The sequence below is a fragment of the Gobius niger genome, assembly GCF_951799975.1.
Source record: "Gobius niger genome assembly, chromosome: 8".
NCBI lineage: Eukaryota > Metazoa > Chordata > Actinopteri > Gobiiformes > Gobiidae > Gobius > Gobius niger.
This window is the reverse complement of record NC_136859.1, coordinates 8586276-8603658: the sequence shown is the minus strand read 5'-3', so window position 1 is coordinate 8603658 and position 17383 is coordinate 8586276. Positions and strand designations below refer to the sequence as shown.

At 39.4% G+C, this 17383-nt stretch overlaps 2 protein-coding genes across 2 annotated transcripts in view; both read right to left on the bottom strand.

Annotated features, from left to right (window-relative positions):
- ascc3 (activating signal cointegrator 1 complex subunit 3) overlaps positions 1–9379 on the bottom strand; it is a 158684-nt gene extending 149305 nt beyond the window's left edge. The window contains exons 1-3 of the mRNA XM_079561281.1: positions 9326–9379; positions 8687–8804; positions 4913–5063 (exon numbers count right to left, since the gene is read on the bottom strand). Of these exons, the coding sequence (XP_079417407.1) occupies positions 4913–5063; positions 8687–8791 (256 nt within the window). The 5' untranslated portion in view covers positions 8792–8804; positions 9326–9379. The remainder of the gene's footprint in view (positions 1–4912; positions 5064–8686; positions 8805–9325) is intronic.
- Positions 9380–11850: 2471 nt separating this feature from the next.
- LOC306966819 (uncharacterized protein) lies at positions 11851–16537 on the bottom strand (the record flags this gene model as incomplete). The annotated part of the gene is made up of 5 exons (XM_079561635.1): positions 11851–11877; positions 12203–12322; positions 13356–13448; positions 14116–14271; positions 16406–16537. The coding sequence occupies 5 exons, from the start codon at positions 16535–16537 to the stop codon at positions 11851–11853; spliced, it is 528 nt and encodes a 175-aa protein (XP_079417761.1).
- Positions 16538–17383: the final 846 nt, after the last annotated feature.

Below are 17383 nucleotides of genomic sequence, written 5' to 3'. Positions count from 1 at the left end.
GGAGAGTGAATATTTTGTTCAGGGTGTACTGGATTTATGGCGAATTCCTTTTACTTCCAATACAATAAATCTCGCCACCCTATTTAAGAACCAACTTGATGTGTTAGAAGCAGAAGTGTGTAGTGAGTTTGGCAAATTGTGATGACTCGACGACTGGGCCAGAGTCGTGGGGGAAGTTCCCAGGCTGCAGTTCAACATGAACCGGTTGATTACAGCGATTATAAAAAGGTCACAGTCATAATCGTAAGAATTTTAGACTCCACAGTATGTCTCTGTCATGTCTCATGAGGCACAGCGAGCAGCATGTGTATGTGAGCGCAGCATCTATCATGGGTAATCTAAAGCTGGGGACACACCAGTGCAGTAGTTCGCATCTGGTGGGTTGTGAGCCTTTCCCAGAAAGCGTTTCTTTTAACCCGTAAACCAAGCACCTTTTCTCCAGTTTTACCCAAATCTTTCTCAACTGGCGAGTTTACAGCCTATACATGTGTTTCTGATGACATCATGCATAGTTCCGGTGGCCATTTTGAACACCGAAGTAGCATTATGCTGTTCTACAACATGTAACAATATCTATACCAGGAGTGCCCAAAAGTGGGGCCCGAAACAATTCTGTTGGCCCGCTAGAGAGTGACCTACTTTTGCGCTGCATGTGGTTAAAACTCTCTTCCATTCATTCTCAATGGTAAATATGGATGCAGTACACTTTTTGACCATCAGCGTCCAATTGGAAACACTGTTGTGGTGTCTTGGTATTTATTGATCACAGAGTGTTGTTGCATCAACTTTCAGTTTTCCAACTTTTATTGCAAAGGTTGTTAACATCGACAACAGTATATGTTAAAAATGGACTTATAAAAGAATTGATGCTGAACTGACACTTTCAAAATCATCTAATGGTGGCATTTTTTTTTTAGTTAACGAATGAGGTAAAGTTACTGTAGGTGCTGTAGATGCAGGTGTTTGTTTTTTACGTTTTGCACTAAATTGCTACAATTGTTGATTTTGTTCTACTAAAACTAGGCTTTTGCCATAGTTACCATTTGTTTTAATATAGTTATTTGCATAGATAGAATCAAATGCAAATGTAATTGGCAGTTATACGTGTTTCGTGCTTGACATCGCCATGTTTGTCCCGCGACTCACAGGCACTTTTTCATTTTGGCCCTCGGAGACAAAAAGTTTGGGCACCCCCGCTCTAAAGAGTTTTTCTTTTTCTAAAAATCACTATGACCAATGAGACAACACTGGGGTACGTGAAGTATTTTCCATCACGCTGGTTTTGTTCATCAGCTCGAAAAAGAGGAAGCCTTTTCAGTGTATTGACTGGCTCCAGAATCTGTCAATCAAGCTCTGGAGCTCTGTGGAGGCTCCGCCCGCCCCGCAAGCACAGGGCTTCACGCCTTTTTTCCCTTTTAAGGAACAGGCTGCGTAGAAGGAGACAGAGTGGGAATGTAAGTTTCACAGATGCCTCGGGACCTTTTTCTATGAATGGGATTAAGTAGGTATAAATCTATCTCTAATTATTATATCTATGATTTTCCCCCTCGGCAAAGTCACGCCCCCTTCTATGACACAATGCCGTCTGTACCTATCAAGCAATTAACTGCCATGATGCTAAAATATACAGTGTATCAAAAATATATCACTATAGCAACCATTTCAATGTGTGGCACAGTGTTAACAACAATAAAATAAACTTCGGATTCCCAGGCAGCCGATATCAATCATTATGCAGCAGGATGCTCGTTTTGCAAGCTCCTAATTAACTCCTGATTTCACAACTTGGCTTTACACCTTTACAAATCTGAAAAAAGAAAGTCTTTTTGTATCACATTTGACAAGTTTGTTCCCGAAATCTTGCCTAAAATTATAAATCAAAGCACAGGCAGGATTAGAAATGGGCTTCCAATAGTTTACTGTATAATCAACACCTCATCAAAGCCTCAAAGCCCAGTTCCCTGTTCCTCTTTTTGCCTGCCTTAGCACTAATAGAACTCCAAATAAAAGGGCAGCCAGTTCATTTGAAGACTTCTTGATAATACCTACTGCGATAACAATGTTTTGGTGCTGGGTTATTGCAGTAATTGGGGGGTAAGGGGGAGAAAGTGCATGCCTTGAAGTAAAAGCGGCAAAAACAATATCCAAACTTGCAATTGAATAAGACGCTACTAGTTGTTTTAATTGCTGTGATTATTAGGATCCCTGTAAATTAGTGTGTGGAGATAGCAGCAGCAGCAGCAGTAGTAGCAGTGTTGTCGCGCTTAGCCTCTTAATAGAGATTGCACTATTTATTGTAAGGCAGATGTTCTCGGGAGCGCTGCGAGCTATACGCATAAGCTCGCTGTTTAAGGTCAACGCAACTCATTTAAATAATATATCCAAACAACTGATGCCTAACCAGAAAGAGAAATGCAAAGTAATTGTCCAATTAGAGGAAAAATGTCACGGAGATGGTGGAGAGAGAGAGAGAGAGAGGGAGAGGGAGAGGGGGGGAGAGGGTGAGGAAGGCTGGAAGAAGCAGAAGAAGCAGATGAAAAGGATTTAGACCAATTAAAATGGTGGGTGCAGTGGGTACAGCTTGCGTTTGAGCATAAATGGTGTCTTTCATCCTCGCCGTATAGTGTCCTCGTAAGTGCTTTCTTATTAGACCGCAGTCTCTCGGAGCCGAGGGCAGGTTCGACGCGCCCGCAAAGCAAGACAGAAAGAAGGGAAAGGAAAGACACACAACAAACAGCATTAGTCGGCGCTGACGAGCGACCGGCAGCGGAGTGAATGACGATCATCACATGGTTTATATAAGAGGAGAGAGAAGAGACAGGTCGCAGCTGGGAAGTCAATTATGAGAGACAACTTTTTTATTTAGTTGTTGCCAATGTATTAGCAGGAGTTGGAAAAGTTAATCAAGCTTTTCTTATAATATTGAAAAACTGGTTGAGCGGGTTCCTGTTTTGAACCCATAACTTTAAGAGACATCAAACAGAAGTCCGTTTATAAAAGCTATAAATCCAAGAGAAAAAGTAGGAAGTTGAGTTTCATCGTCCTGATGTGATTACGAGTAACAAGGCCGCGGTCCAAATGTCCAATGACCGCAGCCAGGAAGTTTATAGTCAGACTCGCAAACACATATGTGGTGTAAAAGGTGACAGCTCACGGGGCTGTGGTAGGGCGTGGCAGTTTGCATCCCACTTTTTTGTGGTGAAAATCATATATATCAAGCCGATATTTAGGGATTTTACAATATCGAATTTGCATCTGAAAGAGCTAAGTGGAGGCTTCAAAACAAGTCCCCCACAAAGTCCAAGGCCTCGGGGAAGCGGAAAAACATCGCGATGAAAACTGGTTAGTTACAAGTTTGTTAAACGCAAGTTTCGCCAACTAAACCTCATTGCGGACATGTTACATGTCATTGTGAAGCACAGAAATGACATGTGCTGGAGAATTCAAATCGCTGAGTAAGTTTTAACCTCCATAATTGTATATCCGGAGGGATGGGAGGTTGTGCCAGGCGTATAGTTTTAAATGTTGTAGTCTGTAAAGCACTTTGCGATACCTCGGTATGAAAAGCGCTTCATAAATAAAGTCTGATTGATTGATTGATTGATTGATTGATTGATTGATTGATTGATTGATTGATTGATTGATTGATTGATTGATTGATTGATTGATTGATTGATTGATTGATTGATTGATTGATTGATTGATTGATTGATTGATTGATTGATTGATTGATTGATTGATTTGAGCCAAAATGCCGCAGCCAGCAACAATATTCTAATGCTAATGGAAAGTAATCAAAGCTGGGACAGAAACTATGATTGAATCACCGGAAGTAATAAAATAAAATAATGTATGTAAGTATTTATGTTTTTTACAGGATTATAGACCAGACAAAATATTGGTCGAAAATATTGGCCGCGCCATCAACATCGGCAAATAAAAATCGGCTCAGCCTTAGAAAAACCCATATCGGTAGCAAATAGAGCAAATATGTTTGTTTAAATGACTGATTGATTGATTTATTGATTAATTAATTGATATGGGGTTTTACAATCAGTATAACACTCTCTTGGCACTCAACACTAAACTTAGTAAGCTTTCATTAGTTCTAGAACTGTAGTTCTACTATTGACCTTTGCTTCAGTTTCATGTCAGTGGAGTGTGGACAGAGACAGTAAAGGATTTCTGCATGACGTGAAATTCAGCTCAGATTCTGTAAAACTGAAGATATACGGTCTTCTATTTGAATTAAAATGATAAAAGGGTAGTAAAACTATTATTACGCTTTATATTACGCGTGATAGATTTTAAACCTGCATTGAGGATTTACAGGAATATAGCCTATATACTTTAGAACATGCCACCCGATAGGATGCAAACAAAAACAAATGGCATCAGGTTTATTTTACTATTCAAAATGCTGTAGAAGCTCCTCGTTCAATGATCCTCCAAGTATTCTTTTCTTATTTTATTTCATCAGGCAAAACATTAAGAACAAATTTATTAATTTACAATATTGGCCTGAAAGTGTTTGAAGTGGACTCCTCCCGCAACCAGAAAGCACACTCTTTTACTCCTAATCCCTGCTTTGCAAAACACAGGCAAAAACATCCACCCAAGCTTCTCTACGACAAAACAACACGCTGCAGTCCGCTCTGACAGCAGGCTACATCCCCGGAGCCAGAGGTTTGTTCTGAAGGGGAGCTGGGAGGGGCTTAGGGACAGAGCACATGCCAGTCATGTCATGCCAGAAGAAACTTTGAATAGGCCACAGTTGCATTACAAAAAAAATACCTGCAAAAACATGATACCCAGATTTAAATACCTAGTAGCAAAGGCTAACCACAGCTGTAAGTAAAGAATCTAGCCATTGGCGGAGTGACTAAACACAGGGAGGTTTTGAATGATTTACCGATATGTTTTGCGGCCTGTAGAACCGTCCGGAGCTCCTGACTGAGGCTCTGCTGCTGCACTCGATCCTGGGGTTCACCGCACAAACTGACGATCTTCTGCCACGTCAGGCCCTCCTTTGCAAACAGCTCCTGCCTCTTTAGACGCTTGGCCTGAAAGAGGGGAAAAACTATTGATGCTGGAGAAACAGTGAGTCAAGTAACCATTCACCTATTAATAACAAACCGAGTGACTGAGGTAGACTTTACAGATGCCCTATATAGAAAACTACTGTGCACTATACCAGAAAAACTACCCCGGTATGGTCCGGTACGTAAAGTTTTAAAATGGTTTGGGAGGCTTTAAAAATATTCAACAGATATTGTAACAGTTTGCAACGACTGAGAGAAGCTGATTGAGTCCCTAGACACAAAACACAACATCAGAGAGAGACGAACGCATTTTCTCACTTTTACATCATCGTAAACTGAATATTGTAACAGTGGATACAGTTTGGAATTGTACAGAAATAAGGTGCCCAACGCAGCCCACCAACTATTGCATCAATAGTGGTTGGAATATTTGGATGACAGTCACTGACCTTCTGACCGTCTAAAACATGGTGTCTTAAAGGGACTATGTGGAGTTTAGAAATGCTAAAGTTAAGTATTTTCCTCCCCCTACATGTTCCAGCCATGGCCTAATGTGTAGAATGAGCTCTGACCTGTTCACCACAAGTTCTGCCTCTAAAATCCTGCACTGTCACTCAAAAGGACTTTAATTTGGGTCCGAAGTGCCGTCATGCACGAGCTTAATATAGAAGCTGCAGTTACGCGTACGACCTGAGGTGGCAGTAGTGAGTATAAAAATGACCAACTTGCATCTAGTCTCTTTAATGGCTCAGCCTTTACTCGTGAATTACATTTACACAAGGGTGTAAGTTTGCACTGTGCGATCTTTCACCAAGACTTTACTCATATGTGGATACTTTAGGCTTTGTTTTGTGTTGATTGGTCAAATATTATTTCCAAACATGTAATGTCTGTAGTTTTATTATGTGAGATGTTTTACTAAAAAATGATCAGAAAATAGTTGATATGCTCTTTACATAACTTAGTTTTATTCACAAGTGAGAGAGGGGTTCTTTGGTCTCAGAGTGCAGCAGTGCAGGGAGGGACCGTACGAGGAGATTGTGGATCACTAGAGACTGACTCTTACAACAAAAAGTCATTAATATTGTTCAATAATAATAAAATGAATGGAGGCATGAATTCCTTCTCATTTAAATAATTCCACCAAACCTACGCCCTTCGAATCGGGGAATAGGGCAGCACTAGGGCTGGGCAATGAACCGGAATTTAAAAGACTTCTTTGGTCAGTCTCAAAAATCGTCATGGGACTTTAAAACAGCTCCTAGTTTTGGAGTTTGGATGAGACAATGGAAGATATTTGTGTGCTGGAGACTAGATGCAAGTTGGTCATTTTATGCTCACTCCTGCCATCTAAGGTCTTACGCGTAACTGCAGTTTCTATATTAAGCTTGTGCATGACGGCGCTTAAGTAACAACGTTTTGAGTGACAGTGCAGGATTTTAGAGGCAGTTGTGAACAGGTCTGGGCTCATGCTACACCTTAGGACATGGCTGGAACATGTAGGGGGATGAAAATACTTACTTTTAACATTTTTAAACTCCATACAGTCCATTTAAAATGATACTGGAAGAAAGAATTTGTTTGTTTTGCTGAAGTTTGTCTGAAAGGTCGGTGTAAATTCATGAATCAGCAACAATAATTACTTTTTAGTATGAAATCAATATAAAAGATCAATATAATTAAAATATTCTTGAGACTTTTTTTTGCGTCCAGCCCTGGCCAGCACATTGGAAATGCATCTAATTGGATATTTTTTTTCTCAGACAAGATTGCAAAGCGTATCGAATTGTCTAAATAATTGCTATGATTTGCTCATTTCAACCAGTAACCACACAATCACGTGACCTATACTTAAAATGCTTTTTCTTGCCAAATTATTTCAGACTTTTTTCGACTCTTTAGCATACTCCCATGACTAGAAACTATTTAAGCATGTGGAAGCAGTAATGAGCCTGGCTGGCTTTCTTACTTACTTTCTATCTTCCATCTATACGGAGTAAAAGTCACACATCTACCTCTTATGCGACAAACCTGCAAATTACAATCGATCCCTTCCTCCTCTTTAAAACACAAATCTGACTCTGTTTTAGCCCCATCATTTTTCATTTAAATAACTTTTCAAACAGCCTGGATATTCCCTTGCTCAAGCACAGCATTAAACCAGGGCAGGGCTCTGTGGTCAGCCACTGTATTAAGATCCAGGTTTTATTACTATCAGCACCTCTGTGTCTCCTCTAAAACTGAGCATTTTCAACAAGAGCTTTAAGATTATCTCAATGACTCCAGCTGGCCCGTTTCCCTGAAGAAGCATTTCTCAGGCTTAGAGAGTTTAGCTGGAGGTGAGCCAGGTATAAAAGAAAGTGCCTGGAAAACTACAGTCCAAAATGCACTCGTCTTCATCACATCAGAGACAGGAGCGCTCAAGAAACACAATTTTGAACAAAGGTTGATGAAAATTAAATATGAAACGTAGCTGCTGGGGATTCGGGTTTGGATGAGCGGTTTGCGGAAAAGAGGCAGTTTGTTTTTCATTGAAAACAGTAGGAGCACGGGGATGTGATTCAGAAAAGCATCTTGCAAACATTTTGTGGGGTAATTAGAACCTATTATAACAAACATTGATTCAATCTTCATTTTAGATGTAGAATTTCATTTAGAGAAAAGTACAACGTCAGAGGGAACAATACAATTTTAGTGTGAGGAAATTAACAGTGAAAGAAACCAACACAAGCACAGAGAGAGCATGCACTTCCTCAACATCCTCTACTACTTCTACTACTTCTACTACTACTACTACTACTACTACAAAGAGCTGCACGATAGATTTCCAAATGATCTACAACTACATAAGGTGACGCAATATATTGGAAAAAAGCCTCAGTATCGCAAAGTCGCTGTGATCTTCCATCCAATTTTAGCCACAGTTTGGTCCTGATTTTGTCTTTTTTTAAAGGTACACTGCATAACATTTTGGACTATACTGTTGCCATCCGTACAAAACATGCTCCTAATGACCAGCTCCACACAGATGCCATTACTGGAGTGAGAAATCAAAGAATGGACCTGATTAAATCTCAAATTCTGCAGACATTAGTCGACATCTCCATGGAAACGAGCTGGAGACGTACCCACTCCCGGTAAAGTTATCTCATCTCTTAGGACAGCTGAGCAGCTCACGGCAAAATCACATGTTTGCCAGAGGTATTTTTCAATGCGGAAAACATCTGTCATAAAATAAAAGCTTGTATTTACATTTTATTTTTTGAGTAAAATTCTACGCGGTGTGGCTTTAAGCTACTCAAATATTACAATATTGGTATCACAATATTCAAGACTTTTTCAATGAAGGTTCTTGAATCGTCTTCTGTACTCTGCAATTGAAGTGTTGAGCGTTTCGCCTCTCATCCAAAAGGCTTCGTCAGTGCACTAAAGTTCAGTTCAGCTAAAGACCACGGGGTATTGTAATATTATAGACTGCACAAAAGCCTGTGTTCAACTAATAATAGACAATAACAAAATGTCACCGTCAGCAGAAACATATCACAATGCCTAGACGGTTTATTATCTTGGAATTGTCTCGGAACTGATTTGTGTCATATTTTTGTACTGATAAGTCGAGAGAAATAATATTGTCTGAAACATACCTTGAGATCAATGGCCTTCTCTGTGGGGTCCTCATTTTTGGAGACTCCAGAGAAAGACCGGAGGGCTCCAGTGAGGCGAGGGGGAACCATCCTTCTCCCACTCATCTGCTACAGGAGGCTGTTCAGCAAAAATGCACATTCATAAAGCAGTAATGGAGTCAGTCACGAAAAGATGGTGAAGCCCTAACAGCTTAACAGCTTCATAATTTATTCAGAGACGTGTTGGCCATCAATTAAATGTGACAACTCATGTTTAGTTGATTAAAAACAGCTGTGTTGTCCAATTCCAACACGAGTCAAATACTGTATACAGCACATTAAACATGTATTACGCATCATCACTAGGCCTTTTTATCATCAGAAAGGAGAGTAAGCAAACCATTACTCACATTTGGCCACAAAATGCGTGTGCTTTCGTGATATGTTTCAGTTTCACAACGCTAAAGGAGCCACGATTCCCTGGAAAGTGAAACTTCTCGGACGCTAGCTAATGTTAGCTCTTTGCTTAGCTTTCCTATATGTTAGCCACCTTAGCCACGGATTTCGAACTATGCACCGGGCCGGATATCTTGGAGAAATCAACCCTAATGCTCCACAGTGTGTGCGATAAAAATGAAACATTCACAGCTTTAGAACTACCTGTTAAAACGCTTGGCACAGTGAGCTGTCAGGCGCATGCAGTTCCCAGTCGGCATATCAACAGAAGCTACACGAGCGCGGGGGATTGTGGGTAGTGTAGTTTTGCCGTACAGCTACATAACGGGGGCTGATTGAGGGCGAGACTTCATTACCCAAACACAGAGGGGAAGCCCTGCAAATCACTGGAACACCGGCATACGTGTGTCAACGTCACCTGGAGCCTTATGAAATTATAGTTGTTATAAAATACGCTTTTAATCCTATATGTGCCTGCTATGTCATCAAATGTTCTTTGCTTTGTTTTTAAAGTGTGTTTATAAAAAGATTTTTTTAAACTAGATTATATTATTATTATTATTTTTATGATAAGTTATATAAATGTGTAAAATGATTGAATTAATCACCTGCTTTGTGGCTGATGAAAATATATTGGAAAAGCACATAGCAATCAAAACAAATATGTTCTTTTCAAATTGTTGTGTTGGCCTATGTCTCCTCTTGGGGTCAGGTCTCTCCTAGAAAGAGATTCTGAACTTAGTGGGACTTGTCCGGTATGGATTGCATTCGGCAAATAACTTGTTGTAAATTATGAATTACAGACTCAAAAAATATTGTTTTTGAAGCTGTCTATTAATTTGAGAGGAAAACATGCTCTGTCGGGGTGACAAACCACTCTCATATTGGGGGTTGTGAATATAAAAGGTTGAAAACCACTGATTCAGAGCATGAATCATCATCAAGGGATAGAATTGTGAATGGGGCAATCATAATACAATATGTGCAAATACTATTACAGCATAATTTGGTAAGATGAAACAATCGTATTGGCACATTCACCACCACCACACTTGGATGTGACAAACCATGTCTTTGGTAGACTGGCAGAAACGCGGCTCACACACACACGCCATTGGACGCAGCCACCGCCAACCAACCAGCTCACACCACTCATCCAGGCTCCCCCTCACGGTCTCTTATCTCACCTGCTTAGTGTTTTTTTTTTTAGTTTCTTGAAAGGACAGTGTGCAGTTACATTAAAAAGATGGCTGCACCAGACTTTGGCACTATGCTAATTTCCATCTGTAATCCTACACAGTTAAAATGACATAACAAAATTAAGAATTGCATATCACAGGCAATTTACAACTACAAGTGCAATAAACAAATACAAATTGCAAGACAACATTATTACACTAGTAAACTAGCCATCAGACGGCACCCGCGAGGGGATCATCTGATGGCCGAATACCTGTCTGGTACTTTTAATGTGGGCAGGACTGGTGGTCTCGAAGCCGGACTTGACTGCCCGTGAGAAGCTGTGAAAATCTGCATTGTTCTTTAGATTGTCTGGGAGATTTAGATTGATTGGGAGAAGGCAGACTTTCTTAAAGGAACACTGCAGTCACCCCTGGATACAGACCTTAACTCGCTGCTTGTTAGCTGCACTGAAAAAAGTTTACAGTTGAACCAACTTAAAAAAGCGTTTCAATTGGTAACAACTAATAAATTAAGTATTTTCAACTTTTCATTTTATATTGAACCAAACTTATATTTTTAGTCAGATTAAAGTTAAATAATCATTCAATGTTTTCAAAAATATTACTTTCTTTCAACTTACAAAGATATATAAAATTTGATTATTATTTTCTAAAAATTAAACTTAAAAGTCAGATTTATTCTAAAGCTAAATTTTACACAAAAACAAGTTAGTATTTTTGACCTTTTTCTTACAAAAACATTGTACATTCTAATCCACATCTATACTTTAGTTCAACTTAAAATTTTGCAACTCCCCCACTCTAAACATTCTCACAATCCTATTCAAACGTTTACGTTGAATCACCTTGTTTTTCAACATTCATCTACCAAAATTACAATATACAAGTTTGTACGTTATTTGCTACTAAATAACTGTTGTCAACTGAAAATATACATGAACAGTGTTTCTCAAACTGTGGTACATGTGCCACTGGTGATACTCAGGCTTCTTCCGGTGGTAGGAGATCATTTCCATTTTTGACCTATACTTGGCACCTATACTTTGACATTTTTAGGCAATCTGATTTATTATTGACCTAGCACTGAAAAAAAAGATTGTACTGGGTGTGGAGTTTGAGAACCACAGCTTTAAACAGTATAAACTTGTTTGTAAGTTTAGTAATGATGTGAAGATGTAAAATAAAGGTCGTAGCTGCAAATTATTTATTTGTAGTAGTAACGTCACATTGATCTCACATTTTTCAGTTTTCAGAACATTGCAATTGAATATTGTACAGCCTCCATGATAATATTCACATGCCAGAGTAGCAGTTCAGGTCGGATTGTTCTGTGCCAGCAATAAACCATCCTGTCTAAACAGGAGGATTACAAAGTGCTTTTTTTGTTTTCTTAAACACTCAGTTTTATAAAACTTTTAAAACACAAAATGCACCAAGATGTAGACAAGCTTAAGATGATCATGCATGCATTTAGCAATTTCTACAGGGCATATGCAGAGCTCCAACAAAAAACAAAAAGAAAACCAGTCATTTACTCCTTTGGTTCAGATTGTACTGCAGCAGAAATGAAAATTGAGATAAAAAAAGACAGACTTCCATTCTGTTATGTTCTGGAATATTAATAAAGTGCTTATTTTTTCAAACTTCTTACAACACTGTCATAGGCTTAGGATGACCATTAATCTGCACTTTGCAGTTTTCCTAAGAGTGTGTGCACTTTTGGGGACATTTTCTGAGAATCTAGCTCCAAAAAAACTTTCTGGAAAACCTCGAGAGTGTAACGGATGCTTTTAGGGTAGGCAAGATTGAGAATGTAGATCAAACTGAGCAGTAGGGCACAAGCAGATGCGACAGAGCCGAGTCCATTTAAGACTGTTACGCCTTCGATAACGATACCAATGTCCTCTGGAGGAAGTTCGAAACATCCTTCTGGTGGAATGGAAAACGCCGCCATGGTCACTTGCTCCAAATCGACCTGAAGGTCATCTTGCGGACTGTCCTATAGAGAGCAGAAAAACAGTGTTAGCTTGATGACATGCATTGGTATCCAACCAATTAGAATTTAGATTAACCGCTGAGTTTTTGAAAAAATAAAAAACACAAGTTACATTTTGTCATTGCTCTCAATTTCTCGTAATTTAAATGGGATAAAGCAGAAGTGGGTACATTTATGCTTTATGCTATGGGCGGCACGGTAGTGCAGTGGTTAGAAGCTAGAAGGTCCCGGGTTCGATTCCCACCTAGGTTTCCTCCTGGTACTCCGGTTTCCCCACCACTAAAAACATGTACAATAGGTTCCCCCTAACCCTCTTCCCCTATCCTGGTTTAATAAAGGTCAATAAATAATGAAATTGGCGTCCAATGGATAAACAGGAAGTAACTCGCTTCACGGACAATTTCATTTTTAAGCTCTTTTTGCACAAAAATATTACAAATTAGAGTAGAATAAAAAATTTCAAGAAAAATATATACACTCTGGAAATGTTGCAGGAGGTTTGAGGAGCTGGACAGCCACCGTGGCTTTTGACGGGCTGTACAGGTTTATAGAGGCAATTGCAGTAATTAGGTCAGGGATAATTCAACACATTAGGGTATGAGTTGCATTCACGTTTTAAGATTGTAATTCAGTTGGAGGGCAGGTGCCAATATAACTCTATGGGAGCAAAACAGTTTTTGAAAGAAATTTCCAAAATGAAAATGTCCAAACGTTTTACCTGATCACTTAGTGATTTGATTCCCAAACCCGCCATATATTTATTTATGGCTTAAAGTCCTTTCTACCAGCCAAAATCACAAATATGTTTTTGAATATTGTCTCAACTTTTAGACGCCTTTATGAGGAAATAATTAGACCATAGTTCATATGAGCTGAAAGAGAGGGCTTTGAACTTTGTGACCGTTTTTCTTTCATGTGATTTGGCTCAAGACTTACAGAATTTATAGAGCACAATTCATACACAAGGCAATTCAACGTACTTTCCAGTTACATGAAATCACAAGAGGCAGGCTGTAAGGAAAAATATGTTACCTACCACAAACTCCTTGACAAGATCACCAGTATCTTCCCCAAGAGCAATGACAAGGGCCTTCAGGAGACACTCTCTCTTCAGATCGATGTTTTCGGCCTGAAGCATAAATTTAAAAATTAATATCAAGCAGCAATTCGACAATAAGATGAACCTTGGAGAAGGGGTCATTTATGGTTAGTAGGAGGAACTTTTTCTCACATCATGCAATTTTGTTTAAGTGTCAAAGCTAAGAAAAAAAAATCCCAGTGAAACTTGTGGATGGTATTGTGTTGAAGACTCTCGGGTCTGTGATATCCATCATAGACTCCTGTGAGGAATTAGTTTACTGGGTAAGTCCAATTAAAGGAAAAACTGCTGTTCCACATCATTTCGTGCACTATTTTCAAGCAATAAAGAAGAAAATCTCGAAAAGCATGAAATAGTTAGAAATTGCACTTTAATGCCAACATTCTATTCTATTTAAATGCCAATTTAAAATTTTATAACCAATTAGCATGCATATTAAATTGTGACAATTAGGAAAACTAATGAAAAGCAAAATTTTAGGTTTATTTGCAGTTTGGCAATGTGATGTTGTGATTGTTTGGTGGTTTAGCAGCAAGGCTAAGCTACATTCATCTTGTGGGCTCATATTTGGGTGAGAAAGATAGACTAAGGTAGACTCAGAACCGCAAAAAAATCTGACCAAAATTGGACCAAAACAAGTCAATTAGTCTGCGCTCAGCTTAAAGCAGGACGGAATCAGGATAATGCAGCTAATTACCTGGTCAAACGTGTGCAGGATAGGAGCGATTTTGGCCCCTGCAGTTCCTTTCTTGGATCTTGCCAATGCCAACAGTCCACTGGAGTAGAGGTCAAGTTTTTCCAAAAACTTTGACTCGAGAGGGAGGGCCACAAGCCTGTGGAACTCTTCATTCACCTGAAGCAAAAGGAGTGTTAATGTACAAATTTGCCAAACTAGGCGGTCATCCACCTTATTCTGGACGTTCGCGTGGGCGCCACCATTAATTGTGCCCACCCCTTTTCTCCTATCAGTTAACATGGGGCTGGAGAAGTCCAGATAAAATCAGTTTCTACACAAAAACAAAGACGTTTTTCGGCCACGCAGAGAAATGTTGCAGTTGACTTGTTGGTGCAAATGAACATTGGCCATTTTACACAAACTAAACATCAGATTTGAGTGGAGAATATTTTCCCTCGTTTTCCGCTTAATGAAAGTGTTTGTGTTTGACCGAAAGTGTTTGTACAACGGAAGTGCCGAGACAAAGCAAAAAGAGACAAAAGTGGGCGGAGTGGAATAAGGTACATTACCTCTCGCTGACTGAAAAAGGCTGTCCATCTGTCCTTGAAGTCCCCAATCCTAGGCTAGGTCAACCACTTCTTGTCGTGAAGTACCTGGTGTAGCTCCATCGGCGACTGCGATAACAAGTGGCGTTATTTCCAGTTTTATAACCTTGATTGTTCCCATATCTGTCAGGTCATTAGTTGAACTCAGATTGCAAAAATCATTACCGAAGTCTTTATCCATGTATTGCAGACGAATGTCAGTCAGTCCAAAGGTGTTCTGTAATTCCATTTAGAAGAGTCAATTTCTCAATATTGTTGTCACCAAAGATGACTTTCAGTCGTCTGGAAATCTGGAAAGAAAGAATGCAAAAAGATATCGCATAAGTACGTAGTAAGTAATAAGCAGTATATATATATATATATATATATATTTGGCATCCCCACAGTAAAGTGAAGATTACTGCGCGGATTTCGAACTACTCCTGGTATTATTACGCCTTACAATATAGTCCCCCCTTTTATCCGCTTAGAAAATCCACATTGTTTATTGGTGTAATTACACTTTGTAGTGGAACACTTCACGTAACCATATTTAAATAGGGAAAACGTGGAAGAGCTTGGTAGCTTCTATCTTGACCTGTTTTGGAGCTATAGAGGAGAGAGGGAGAGGCTAAATGCTAACGCCGTCTGCGTTGTGTTTACGTGACTGAAGGCACGGGTGAAGACCAGACAGGTCCTAAAGAACTCGTCAAAGCTAAAGTAAGAACATATCTCAGTATGTAAAAACGGTGGCCTATTCCTTTAAGTGGACACCTTTTTAGATCAAACAATCGAAAATGTTCAATATACCATCCATCCACCCTTTTGACAATGAAAAATACAGTGTTTTGGAGTATGGCCATCTCAATGATCTCACAGAAGTTAGGGAGTCCTCCTATTGCGCCATGGACAAATAGCATTCCATGCACGTTTGTAGTGCTTCAGCAGCAGTGATCTTCTTTCACAAATTCAATCTCCACTTGAAAAAGAAAACAAAAATAGTGGAACCCATTGTACTAACAATGCACTTATTAATTTATTTCAACAAGAGTTAAAAGTAGCAGATTAAATAACTCACCTCAGATATTCCTGTCCAAAGTCCTCCAAGATAGGCTGTATAATTGTTTTGCAGGATAAATATCAATAACACATCATCTGTAAGAGAAATAAATTTAAATATGTTCACTACATTGTTTTTTTCCAAACAGCCTTTGGTTGATTACGTGTAAAAATCAGATCTGGGGTCATGCCATCAGACTTGCATGTGCAGAATTAAATTCTGTGCAATAGAATAAAACAAAAAGAAACATTAAATGTTGTATAATATAAAAGCATTATTATTACTATTTTTTATACATCTGCACGATTCACGTGATTCCATGACTGTGGCTAAGCGGAGAACACTTTTTAAACGCGAAGTCGTCAACAATAAGTACGTTACTTTTCTGTGGAATACAGCCAACAGGCCTCTGTGGTAAAGTTATCTGACATGGGTAGAGAAAAATTAACTCACTGGAAATATACTGCATTTCAAGCCTAAATTGGGCTGGTTTATCGTCTGAGGAAAGCGCCAGCATCGTTAACACAGCGACGTAAAATGCATAAAATAAACCAATTTTCGAACGCGGTCGCGAGACATCCATTTATCCACAGACACTTTTACAGCGCAAAGCAACGATAACTGGCAAGTCGTCCAGAATAACAGCTACACGATTTAACAAACTTACGCACGTTGTCGGGTTGTTCTGACCGCTCGGCGACTTCAGCAATGGCGTCTCTCCAACTGCAGAGCGAAGAGAAGGGGGAGGAACCAGGATCCGAAAACAGAGGAAAGAGCGGGCGAAACACGGACGGTGCATTGTGGGAGTTGGAGTTCTCAGACTCAGTTCATTGCCGTTTGCACGGCAGAATTCTTGAGTTAACGCGTAACTTAAGACTATTTTGATCTAAAACATAAAGTATGTAGAATTTTGATATATTAAAGGAAAAACTTACCAAAATTAATCAGAAACCGATGATATTCACAAGTAGCGTTTCTGAGAGCGCGGAGATAATACGTCACACACTTGGCGCAGATTTGAATGCGTCACACCATACGCAGGAGAAGAACTTAATTTTGAACTTTGGGTCAAAGTAATAAATGACTTTGACCCAAAGTCAAGCATTTTTTAGTTGTTTGAAACCACATATTTCCTTTGTAGTCAAAACATGAGAAATGTACTTTGGCTTTATGTAAATTTGTACCTTGCTTCAACAAGGCCTAAATAGCTGAGAGCGCAGCTGTACATATGTTTTTAAAGGGGGTGGGGCAGCATCATTAAGGATTTTGTGAACTAAGCGGATATCGGAGTACCTGATCAGATAGTCGAAACCTAGTATACTATATTTTTCAAGTATATTGCAGTGGTGGTACCGCCAAGGCTTTTTATCGAGGATTTTCAGGGTCTGGTTGGACCCCTGGGGTTTCAAATGGTTTGTTTGGCCTGAGACCATGCTGACATACAATATAAGATATGCAATATGATCATTGCATTATGATACAATTTTGCAGCTTCCGATGACAAAGAGCTTCTGATGTGCTGGAAGTTGGCGATGTTACATTTCAGAACACGGCATACATTTACCTAGCTTATGAGATCACGCATTTACAAGCCATTACACCAACATATTATTCCAACAAAAACAAGGCAGGGGCAGACTAAGTG